The sequence below is a fragment of the Bos javanicus genome, chromosome 6 (assembly GCF_032452875.1).
Source record: "Bos javanicus breed banteng chromosome 6, ARS-OSU_banteng_1.0, whole genome shotgun sequence".
NCBI classification, from domain to species: Eukaryota; Metazoa; Chordata; class Mammalia; order Artiodactyla; family Bovidae; genus Bos; species Bos javanicus.
In genome coordinates this window covers 111,374,096-111,387,196 of record NC_083873.1, presented here as the reverse complement: position 1 = coordinate 111,387,196, position 13,101 = coordinate 111,374,096, and the positions used below count along the sequence as shown (strand labels likewise).

The window sequence follows — 13,101 nt, the reverse complement described above, 5'->3', positions numbered from 1 at the left end:
AGCTTTATTTTTAACAGGGGCTTTTATACCCTAAGTTACACATAGAGGATAATAGGGGATGCAAAGTCAGCAGTTTTTGATCCTTATCAAAAACCAGGGTTTCTTTCCCGCAAATTTATCGTATACAAATGGTTTAGGTGATTTACATCATCTTCTGGCCAGAAGGCCTATTAACATTTTATGACTCTTGACAAGGACTTATCAACAAAGACTTATTTTCTCTAAGAGTAATTATTTTAAGGTTTGGCGCCATCTTCTGAGGATAAAATTGCATTCCTATAGGGCGGATGTGTAATGGGTTTACAACAAAGGAAAGAATTTATTACCTTAAGGGTCTAAAGTTACTAACACCAAGGCCACTACTTATTTTTTCTATATACCAACTATTTTAATTAATACATATTCAAGGATACAATTCAGGGGATGTGGAAACTTGGCAAAAAAAATTGGCTCATCAATGAATCTTTTACTAGTTTATTCTGACAGTTTCTAACTCTCTGAGAGGCTCTAAGCTATTTGAATACCTTAAGCTTCTCGTGCCTCTCGAGGCTGGGAGACTGTAAACAATCGAATGCATAGCTGTAGGAGTCCGGGTAAACTTGTCAGGCGAGTTAGAGAGCCATCTGAGGGGTTTGGATTTAAACACTCCTATTTGCCCAGGAACTTTTATTAATTGGAGCTGTAAGTTAACTCTTTGACAGAGAGAGTGAGATGGTGGTAGGGGACAGCCCCCAGTAAAGTCAGAGGTGAGAGCACAAAGCAATAAAGTAGGCAGACTCTGGTTTTTGGGGGGTAGATGCTCGAGAATATCCGGGGGAACTCCTGAGGCTCGATCCCGCCTTTGCGTATGCCGAGCCTCCTTCCTCATGACCTTTGTCACGAGTGGAATGTCTCTCGCCAGCTCCCGGCAATGGATCATGGTGAAAGCTAAATGGTATGTTAACTTCATGTGTCAGCTTAGCAGGTCACCTAACAGAAGCAGAAGATATTAAGGAGAAGTGGCAAGAATACACAGAAGAATTATACAAAAAAGGTGTTCATGACCCAGCTAACCACAATGCTATGATCACTCACCGAGAGCCAGACATCCTGGAGTAGGAAGTCGAGTGGGCCTCAGGGAGCATCACTACAGGCAAAGCTAGTACAGGCGATGGAATTCCAGCTGAGCTGGTTCAAATCCTAAAGGATGATGCTGTGAAAGTGCTGCACTCAATATGCCAGCAAATTTGGAAAACTCAGCAGTGCCCACAGGACTGGAAATGTCAGTTTTCATTCCAATCCCAAAGAAAAGCAATGTCAAAGAATGCCCAAGCTACTGCACAATTGCACTCATCTCACACACTAGCAAAGTAATGCTCTAAATTCTCCAAGCCAGGCTTTAACAGTATGTGAACTGTGAACTTCCAGATGTTCAAGCTGGATTTAGAAAAGGCATAGGAACCAGAGATCAAACTGTCAACATACGTTGGATCATAAAAAAAGCAAGAGAATTCCAGAAAAACATCTACTTCATTGACTATGCCAAAGCCTTTGGCTGAGTGGATTATAACAAACTGTGGGAAATTCTGAAAGAGATGGGAATACCAGACCACCTTACCTGCCTCCTGAGAAATCTGTATGCAGGTCAAGAAGCAACAGTTTGAACCAGATGTGGAACAACGGATTGATTCCAAATTGGGAAAGGAATGCATCAAGGCTGTATATTGTCACCCTGCTTACTTAACTTATGTGTAGAGTACATCATGAGAAATGCCTGGCTGGATGAAGGACAAACTGGAATTAAGTTTTCTGGAAGAATTATCGATAACCTCAGATACTCAGATGACACCACCCTGATGGCAGCATGTAAAGAGGAACTAAAGAGCCTCTTGATGAAGGTGAAAGAGGAGAGTGAAAAAGCTGTCTTAAAACTCAGCATTCAAAAAAAAAAAATATGACATCCAGTCCCATCACTTCATGGCAAGTAGATGGGGAAACAATGGAAACAGTGACAAACTTTATTTTCTTGGGCTCCAAAATCACTGCAGATGGTGACTGCAGCCATGAAATTAAAACACGCTTACTCCTTGGAAAAAAAGATATGACAAACTGAGACAGCATATTAAAAAGCAGAGACATTACTTTAGCAACAAATTTTGTATAGTCAAAGCTATGGTTTTTCCAGTAGTCATGTATGGATGTGAGAATTGGATTATAAAGAAAGCTGAGCACCAAAAAATTGATGCTTTTGAACTGTGGTGTTGCAGAAGACTCTTGAGAGTCCCTTGGGCTGCAAGGAGATCCAACCAGTCCATCCTAAAGGAGATCAGTCCTGGGTGTTCATTGAAAAGACTGATGCTGAAGTTGAAGCTCCAATACTTTGGCCACCTGATGTGAAGAACTGATTCATTGGAAAAGACTCTGATGCTGGGACAGATTGAAGGCAGGAGGAGAAGGGGACGACTGAGGATGAGATGGTTGGATGGCATCACTGACTCGATATACATGAGTTTGAGCAAGTTCCGGGAGTTGGTGATGGACAGGGAAGCCTGGGGTGCTGCAGTCCATGGGGTCGCAAAGAGTTGGACACAAGTAAGTGGCTGAACTGAACTGAGCAGGTCACTTTGTCCAGCCGTTTGGTCAAACATTATATTGATGTCTCTAAGAGGCTGTTGTTTTTTTTTTTTTTCCAGATGAGATTAACATTGAAATCTGTGTAAAGCAGATTAGCCTTTATAATGTGGGTGAGCCTCATTTGAAAAGTTGAAGGCCTGAGGAGTAGAACAAAGACTGACCTCTGCTGAACAAGAGGGGATTCTGCCAGCAGGTGACCATCAAACTAGAACTATACCATTATCTCTTCTGGGTCTCAGCCTGATGGCCCTCCTTGCAGATTTTCAACTTGCTAGCCTTCATAATCACACAAACCAACCTCCTAAAATCCATCTCTATCTATCTATCCTCTATCTATCTATTACCTGTCTATCCATTTATTACCTATTAGTGATCTATTTATCATCTATCATTTATCTACTTATCCATCTAATCATCTATCATTATCCATCTATCTAATTTATCATCTATCCATCTCCTATCTATCTATCATCAATTTAATCATCTCCCATGTGGCTCAGATGGTGAAGAATCTGTCTGCAATGCAGGAGACCCAGGTTCGATCCCTGAGTTGGGAAAATCTCCTGGAGAAGGGAATGGCAATCCATTCCAGAATTCTTGCCTAAGAAATCCCATAGACAGAGGAACCTTCCAGGCTACAGTCCATGGGGTCACAAAGAGTCGGACACAACTGAGCGACTAACAACCTCCTCCTCTATCTATCTACTCATGGTTCTGTTTCTCAGCACAACCCCAGCTAATACAAATGGTATGATTCATGAAGGTCCCTGACATATACCAGGGGCTCAGTAGGTATTGGGTTTATCCCTGCATCCCCAGAGACACTCAGGCTCTTCATTGCAGCATAGGAAGATGGTGGCCCCAAAAGGTGCTAGGATTTGTCCACTACCTCAGAGTTCTGAGGTCAACCAGGTAATCCACCTTGGGTTTCACAATTTAAGGCATGGAACATCTCCATGACTGGAGTGACCATTTCATTTTCTACAAAGACTCCCTCTGAAGGGACTTCAGAGTTTATCTGATCCACAAATGTACAAGGTGTTGATCTGAGAGCCAATATGGGTTGGTTTTTTTGTTTTTCTGACACAAGGTTTTTTGTTTGTTTTCTTGTTTTTTTCTTTTTTAGTTATTAGTTTAAGATTTGGAAAGTGTCACAAAAGCCCGGACTACTGGTTTCTCTTGAGGAATTGGAAGTTCAGAGGACTTGAAGCAGGCCTGCTCTCTTGCCTGGCAACGTTGGGGCTGTAGCTGAGAGGTCACCACCAGCATAGACAGGATACAGGTCCTGAGGGCATTTTACTAATTTATGTTCCCCGTCGACATCTGCAGACGTTCGAGTCTGTGACTCCACATGTCGTCCAGCTCCTTCAATTAGAAAAGCAAAAACAGAGACCCAAAAAGGTCTGGTGTACTTGCAGAAGGTCATGGAGCTGGGATTTTTCAGAACTGGGTCTAAAACCCAGTTCTTGCTTCCCAAACCCCTCAAAATATGCTCTATGCCAAATGAGCACAAATACTTTTATTGACAAATTAGGTGATTCCAAAGCTTTTCCTGTAAGACAATTATTTCAGTTACCAGATCAAGTTTAGTGTTAAAATGAATGCTGGCCTTTAAAATGGAGTAGATTATGACTTGTCTTACTCATCTCTGTGAGTATAAGCACAATCTGGGGTCTGATCACACCTAACTCTTCCATTTTTGTGGGCAAATTTGTCACCTTTTCATAACAGTTGTAGAAATCACAAAGTGCAATGGTGAAAACTAAATGAAATATTTCATGTAAACTGCTGAGTACAGGGTCTGGATTACAGCAAGCATTCAACATATGTTGTAGAATTAGGACCTCAGAGAAATTAAAATATGACAAAATAGCAATGTAGCTAAACAATATTGCATCTGCAAATATGTATAAGTTCACAGTGATCCCATCAACTCAAACTCAACACCTCACTCATCTTCTCTCAGTTTATGTATTCATTCTTTGTAGTCATTTGGTCTAACCTGCAAAACAGGACACATGTCAAAACAAACTACTGATTAGAGTTAAAGATTGATTTGTGGTTATTTTCATCCTTAGAATACATTCCAATAATAGTGCACGATTAGTGCATTGTGTTCGAACAAGACTTGAGTTAATTTCTTGCACCTGGGTAGTTGAGTTATCAATAAGATGCACACTAGGGTCGGTTGTTGCTTGTTTGTATTGATTTTAAGATCTGCTTTCTTTCATCCTTTATGATATAATTTTGGTTTTTAATATGCTATACTTGTTTCAACCCGTAAGGACTAGGCTCATGGAATTAAAGTGATGGAAAAGCGTTGTCTGTCTCTCAAACTTTAGAGGTGGAGATGGTAGAGGAAACACACGTGTAAACAGCAGGCATGCTAAGTCGCTTTGGTGTGTCCGACTCTTCGCCATCCCACAGACTGTTATAGCCCACCAGGCTCCTCTGTCCATGGGATTTTCCTGGCAAGAAGACTAGAGTGGTTGCTATTTCCTCCTCCAGGGGGTCTTCCTGACCCAGGGATCAAATCCATGCGTCTTACATCTCTTGCACTGGCATGCAGGTTCTTTGCCACTAGCGCTATCAAGGAAGGCCAGTCCATTATTATAAACCATGTCCTGGAGGTAGGGAGGGAGGCTGAAGGGTCGTAGTGGTTTGACTGGTAGGTGTGCTGTGCTTGGTCATTGTTGTGTTCGACTCTGTGACCCCAAGGACTGTAGCCTGCCTGGTTCCTCTGCCCATGGGATTCTCCAGGCAAGAATACTGGAGAGGGTTGCCATGCCTTCCTCCAGGGAATCTTCCTGACCCAGGAATAGAATCTGGGTCTCCTGCTTGCAGGCAGATTCTTCACCAGCTGAGCTACAAGGGAAGCCCTCTTGTAGCTGACTGGTAGATAATGGGCGCTTAATAAAGCTTGCTGAATGAATCAGTGAATCAATTTATCATTTGCTGTGTGACTCAGTGGTAAAGAACCTGCCTGCCAATGCAGGAGACACAATTTTGGTCTCTGGGTCAGAAAGATCTGCCAAGAGTGGAAGCCAGCTCTTAGTGAAAGGTCTTAGGAGGATTTCTGGCCAGTCCTTTCAGGTGGGCAAGTAGCACCCACCTAGCATGACTCAAAGCCACCTAAGATGAGTGCAGCTGACCCAGCTGGTTGTCAAGAGAGCCATTCCCTACCCTCTCCCCCACTCTCCATGAGATCTCTGGGTCTCAGCTTCCAAACCAAGTAGGCTTGTCAAGCAATTTACTCTAGGATAAAAACAGGTTCCAACAGTATTTTTTGAATTTAAAAAACTAAACTTGATGGTACTCTATGTGTCAAGCACTGTTTTTTTTAAAAACATATTTTATTTTATTTATTCTTCCGTATATCAACATGAATCAGCCATAGGTATATGTGGTGTATGTTCCTAGCCTCCCCCTTGAACCTCCCTCCCACCTCCCAGCCCAAGCACTGTTTATATATACACACACCTAGGCCATGCGTTTACAGGATCTTAGCTTCCTGACAGGGGATTGGACCCAGGCCATGGCAGTGAAAGCTCCAAGTCCTAACCACTGGACCACCACCTCAAAAGCTAGTCTGAGAACTGTGCGTCTGTTCTCTCGCTTAAAGCTCAAACAACCCAAAGAGGTGGGCACCACTATCACCCCATTTTACAGGTAGAAAAACTGAGCTCTGTTCTAAGCATTTCATACACCTCAGGATCCGGACGTCAGATGGATCTGGGCGACCGTGAACGTGAGGCTGGCGTGGGAGGCAAGGGCCACGCTCCGTGTGCTTCACCATGCGCCACCCACTTCAGTTATTTCTAGTCCCAGAAGCAACAGTGGCCACATCTGACAGTGACAAAGTGACAGCTGAGTGTCCTTGGGGCAAGGATGACTCCTCGACCTGACCTGTCTGTGGAGTCATTTGCAATGTTGCCCTTTTGAAAAATATTATTTATTTATTTGGCTGTGGCAGGTCTTGGTTTGGCACGCGGGATTGTTTTGTTGCAGTGCACGGATTCTCTACTTGGGGCTCACGGTCTTAGTAGCTGTGGTGTGTGGGCTTAATTGCTCCGTGGCGTTTGGGATCTTAGTTCCTAGACCAGGGATCGAATCCACATCTCCTGCATTGCAATGTGGAGTTTTGACCACTTGACCACCGGGGAAGTCCTAGAAGGTTGCTCTTGACTAAGTGGCTTCCAAACTGTTCTCCTACCCTCCTGGAAAGCCTGCCAGCCTCTGAGCTTCCCTAGAAAATGTATTTCTGGCCAGAGCTGCATTGCAGCTAAGGTCAGCAGTTGATACACATGACTAGGTTTGACGAACCTTCCTTGGTTTCTCTTCTCTGCAGGTCTGCAGTGGTTCAAGATTCCAAACATTGTTTCACAGTTATGTTCCTTATTAATAGTCACACATTTCACTATCTCATCACATCGACTCCTGGGAGGTCTCAAGTGAGGTTTCTTAACAGGACAAAGGTGTGTCATCACGTGATTCTCCAAACTTCCAAGCTGAGATTCTTACTGGAAAGCAAACAGCACTCTTCGTTCTTCGATGTCCTGATGGCACAGAGGAATGGTAAGGGCTTATCAGGTCTTCAACAGACTGTGTGGACCCCTCTGAGCATCTATTCCCACCTCCCCCATCCCCAAGACATCCACAATGAAGGTCCATCCTCTCTCCAGTTGCCCGACTCACTTAACCTTGGGATGGGGTTGGCGAGGCCATGCTGTCTTTGGAAGAGCATCTCCAGCTTGTTTGATTCTTCCTCCAACCCCATAGACAATTGTGGCATGTTTTTCCCCAGCTTTATCGAGGTATGATTGACGAATAAATATTGATATATATTTAAGGTGTGTAATGTGACATTCCGGTATACATGCACATCGCTCAACGATGATCACAATTCAGCTAATCAACACATTCTTCATCTCGCACAGGCACCTCTGTGTGTGTGTGTGTGTGGTGAGAAAATTTGATATTTATTTTGTTGTTGTTGTTCAGACGCTCAGTCACGTCTGACTCTTTGCGACCCTGTGGACTGCAGCACACCAGGCTTCTCTGTTCTCCACCATCTCCTGGAGCTTGCCCAGACTCATGTCCATTGAGTTGGTGATGCCATCCAACCATCTCATCCTCTGCCATCCCCTTCTCCTCCCACCTTCAATCTTTCCCAGCATCAGCGTCTTTTCCAATGAGTCGGCTCTTCGCATCAGGTGGCCAAAATATTGGAGTTTCAGCTTCCCTAGTCACTACGTCTCCAGAACTTTCTCATCTTATAACCAGAAGTTTACAACACCCTTTGACCAGCACTGCCCTGTTCCCCACCCCTCCAGCTCTAATAGCCACCTTTCCACTTGCTGTTGCTGTGAGTTTGACTTTCTTAGATTCCACACATAAGTGAGGGCAAGCAGTTTTTCCAGACACAATTGTTTTTAAAAGAATAACTCCACAGTCTTTTATTATTCATGATTTGCATAATTCATTGATACGTGTTGTAAATATATTCCAAACTGGCGAGTCACAGATGTCAATGAACTTTCTCACTGGGTCACTTGTCTCTTAATCCCACTGTTTTCTCTACCTTGTGCTGTTTGCACTTTGCATAAATGATTTTTTTAAAAAGCATGATGAGCCAAATTTGAATTAAGTTAAAGGATAAATGCTGTGTTAAGGATCAATTCAAACCCTTCTGTGCTCTGTGAGTGTGATCTGAGGGCCAGCTAACCACTGCCTCTTGGGGTAGCACCCAGAAATTGAGTCCCTGATGGATTGATATGAAAAACATATATTCAAATGATGGCTGGCACTGTTTACAATAGACAATACAAAGAAGCAACCTAAATGTCCATCAGCAGAGGAATGGATGCAGAAGATGCGGTATGTCTATACAAGGGAATATCACTCAGCCATTACAAAGAATCTGAAGTAATGCCATTTGCAGCCACATGGATGGACCTAGAGATCTGTCATACTGTGTGAAGTAAGTCAGAGAGAAAGAGTGTATCATGTGCTATTGGGGACAGGTGGGGGGGGATAGTTAGGGAGTTTGGGGTTGACCTGTTGTTTATTCACTCAGTCGTGTCCGACTCTTTTGGGACCCCATGGACGGTGGCCTGCCCAGCTCCTCTGTCCATGGGATTTTCCAGACAAGAACACTGGAGTGGGTTGCCATTCCCTTCTCCAGGGAATCTTCCTGTCCCATGGACTGAACCCATGACTCCTGCATTGCAGACAGATTCTTTACCACTGAGCCACTTGGGAAGACTACCTCTATATTTAAAATGGATAACCAACAAGGTCTTCCTGTGTATAGCACAGGGAACTCTGCTTGATGTGTGTCCAGCCCGGGTGGGAAGGCGGTGTGGGGGAGAGTGGGTACACATATATGTGGCTGAGTCCCTTCACGGCTCACCTGAAGCTGTCACAACATTGTTAATCGGCTATACTCCAACAGGAAATAAAAAGTTTAGAAAATGATGGTTAATGTAGCAAAAAGAAATTAGTTGCTTCATTATTTACAAACTGTGGGAAAATGTTAGGCTAACATTGCATTTATAAATGCTGTCTTTTTCTAATACCTTTTTATTTTTTGATTAATTTTTATTGGTGTACAGTTGCTATACATATTGTATTCATTTCTGTTGTAGAGCAAAGTGAATCAGCTATACATACACACATAGTCCCTCTTTTTTAATATCTTATTTTTATTTATGGGAAGCTGCTATATAACACAGGGAACCCAGCCTGGTGCTCTGTGACGAGCTAGGGGGATGGGATGGGGGTGGGGGTTGGGAGGCAGGCTCAGGAGGGAAGAGACATAGTTATGACCAATTCAAGCTATCCTACAGCAGAAATCAACACAACATCATACAGCAATTATCCTCCAATTAAATAAATAAATACAAATGCCTTTTAAAGTTATGCTGTAGGTTTATCCTAACATTTTGCTTCATACAATTTGCCATACAAAACTTGTATCCATATACATAACCACTTGCCCTTTAAAAAGCCACGAAAACACAGAGTCATTCTGCGCCATGTGGATTCTACCTGAGATGCCCAAGTCACAGTCTTGGGAGTGGTCCTCAGGAGAAACTGCATGCCAGGAAGCCAGTCAGCATGGCTCCTAAGGCATCTCTTCCAGCAGGGAGTGTGCAGGCTTGGGTGAGTTTGTTTCTAATGAGAGTTAAAAGGCACAGAAAGTTGTCGAGCCGAAAAGAATGTTTTTTGCCAAAATATTAGATATACTTGGCTTTGTCTGCCAAGTATATGAGACACAGATGTGATGCGAAACAGGTCAACACAAATGGGACTAAGAAAGACCTACTAAATGCAGCATCCCTATGGACTGAGAAAAGCGTGTGTGCACATATATACATATACACGCATGTGCATACGTGTATCCTTTCAACTATCAGAACTGTATTTGAAAGTGTGCCTCAAATGTTATCAGGTCATAAACCATTACAGAAGGAAAACAGTGATCCTTGAGGAGCTGGAAAAGGGAAATGAAGTTATAATTCATTCCCAGAGCCTTTGGGTGAATATGGTGGTGTGTAAAATTTGGGATAGTAACAGGATTTTTCTAGAGCACACAGGAATGAAGTGGGGAGACAAGGCATAGCAGGTTTACGAGTAAAATATGAGGTTTGCTGAGCAATCAGTAATTTGGTAGAGATGTCACTTATAAGAAGAGGAATATAGAGGATCTACTTACAGAAAAAGTCCTTAGGGCTAGAGACACATGATTTAGTCACTGAGTCATATCTGACTCTTTCGACCCTGTGGATTGTAGCCCTCCAGGCTCCTCTGTCCATGGGATTTTCCAGGGAAGAATACAGGAGTGCATTGCCATTTCCTCCTCCAGGGGATCGTCCCAAGCCAGGGATCAAACCAGCATCTCCTGCATTGCATGTGGATTCTTTGCCAGCTGAGCCACCAGGGAAGGCCCATGATGCATGGTCAATGGCAAAGATGCAAAATCAGAACTACAGGGAGAGCGGAGTCACGGATGAAACATCACAGTAACGGAGACTCAAAGGTGGTGTAAGGAGCAGGTAGCACCTCAGCCCCCAGCCACCTCCAGGGTCCTCGGGGCGCTCTGCAGCAGGTGTGACTACCTGGGGACCAGCCTCCTCTTTGGTCTCCACCAGCTTTGACCTTAAGCACTCAAATGAGTCTTCTTGAGGGGAAGATTCTCACAAATTGATTTTTACTCTATCCATTTCATCACTGAAAGGAGATGTTAAGGACAAAATTTTCCTGACACAGGGAGCCACCCCATGGGGTATCCTGGTAAACAAGGAAGGTACATTAAAGGATCCGGAACTCAGCAAGCTAGCCCAACAAGAAGGCAGAGTCTTGAGAAGAAAGACAGCTGGGTTACCCAGTGGATTAGCAGGGACCTATTTCTGAAGACGTTCTGCAGGTAGGCAGGAGGCAAGATTGAACTTTAACCAGAACTGGTCCCTTGCATGTATTTTCATGTCCAGCCAAGACCACATCCCACGAGAAAGTGGAGAATGGGCTGGTGAAGAATCCCTGCTCTCATGGCAGTGGCTGTAGCTGTAAGGACTCCCGACGGGAACTGGATTGTCAGTCGAAGGGCAGGCAGAGGGGAGGCTACTATGTCCTGGTGATTTCTTACATATGACTCACTGTGTCAGACTGTCATTTTCTGTCATCTTCTTTAGTTTTCACCACACTTTGATGAGGGTACATTTATAATCCTTATCTAAGTGACAAAGAAGCTGAAGTTCAGAGAGATCAGGTATTTCATTCTAAAGCACAGAGTGATGCCAAAATATGGACCCAGAAACGTCTGACTCCAAAATGTATGCTGTTTTCAACAAACCTACTGGGCTCCCAGAAGGGTTTCCAAATGAGTTTATTCATTCTCCACTCAATGCATCTTATGTTTTGACAAGAACAACAAAGAACTAGAAAATATCCAGATGTTTAAAACTTAAGTAACGCGTTTTGAAATAACAATTAAATCAGAAAATATTTTTAAATTATGAGGAAAAGAGACATATCAAAAATTTTAAGAGCGACAGCTAAAGCAGCACTCAGAAGAAAAATTATCGTACTAAAATGCAGAGTTTGAGTACTGCAAACTCAGTGATCTCAACTTCCATCTTAAGAAGCTGCATAAAGAAACGCAAAGAAATTAGAATCTCTCTATCTCTAATAATACAGAGAAAAGTAAAACCTAAATAAGTAGAATGAGAAAATCAACAAAGTTAAATGTTGGTTCTTTAAGAGTAGTAAAAATGATCATTCCCAAGCAAGACTAATCAAGTAAAATTCCAGTGAGAAATAAACTGTCAGCATCAAGAACAAATAAATACATTTTAACTGACTCCTGATAAGACACGGAGATGAGGAGAAGCAAGGGAGAGGATGAAAAACTGTACCTGTTTCGAAGCCATCCAGAAAAATCACGTTTCAGATTCTATTATATTCAATTTAATCCCACGTACATTCATTAGAAGAGAACATAAGGACTATCAATCTAGTATTATCTGCCTAGAAAGGGCAAGCACATGAATTTTTGAAATAAAGTTGAGTTCAAATTCATTCTCTACCTTGACCTAAATGTATGACTTTTAGGAAATTACATAAACTTTCTGAACTTATTCTTCTCATTTAACAAATGGAGGATAGTAATATCAACCTCACAGGGCTGTTGGAAGGATTAGAGATAAAACAGCAAGCACAGGAGTAACGTACACCCTACAGAATGTAACATGACCCATAACCACGGCATCTGTAGTTTATCTGTAGGAAAGATACAAAAATATATCCGGGCGTAACGTCATTCATTTTGATATGTGACCTTTGCTGAAAAGTCTGGGCATTTATTTTTCTTGACCAGCCAACAGGTTTGGAGAGGTCATTCTTCAACAGAGAGGATGTTACCAACATATTAGCAATATAAAAGAATCGTATGAAAAATAAAATAAAAAACTATATAAAATTTCTACTCTAACTTTATACAGTAATTGGTGTGCTGTGATTCATGGGGTCGCAAAGAGTCAGACATGACTGAGCGACTGAACTGAACTGAATTTTTCTTGACTATTAGATCAAGATAAAAACTATGTCAATAGCATAAGTTATTTTAAGATCCCGGAGGAAAAGGTTTCCATCTCCGGTGTTAATTTTATGACGAAAGTTTCCCCCAAAGTCCCAACTTTCCACCAGCATGTCTCCTGAATCGTGTGTGTTGATCTGCACTGCCAGGGCTCAGCCATGCTGACTGACCCATCTGCAAGATGAATCCTCAGGATCTTTGAAGAAACTGGTCACGGCTATGATGAGAAAGAAAAAAGGTCAAGAAGCAGTACGATACACCCCTTGGTCAACTCGCCAATGAAAGAAGACCCTTCATTAACAGCAAAAGTATGCACGGACCACTTAGCACCCACACGAGTCCCTTCTGCGGCAGTGACAATGCTGAGAAAGGTTAAGTCCCAGAGAGGATGA

At 42.8% G+C, this 13,101-nt stretch overlaps 1 protein-coding gene across 2 annotated transcripts in view; it reads right to left on the bottom strand.

Moving 5' to 3' along the window:
* Window positions 1-326: 326 nt before the first annotated feature.
* Window positions 327-13,101, bottom strand: part of CD38 (CD38 molecule) — a 66,153-nt gene continuing 53,378 nt past the window's right edge. The window contains exon 8 of one of the 2 annotated variants that reach the window (XM_061420871.1): window positions 327-9,789. In XM_061420871.1, the coding sequence (XP_061276855.1) occupies window positions 9,699-9,789 (91 nt within the window). In that variant the 3' untranslated portion in view covers window positions 327-9,698. Of the gene's footprint in view, window positions 12,927-13,101 lie in introns of both variants that reach the window. The other variant, XM_061420872.1, reaches the window with a different exon arrangement.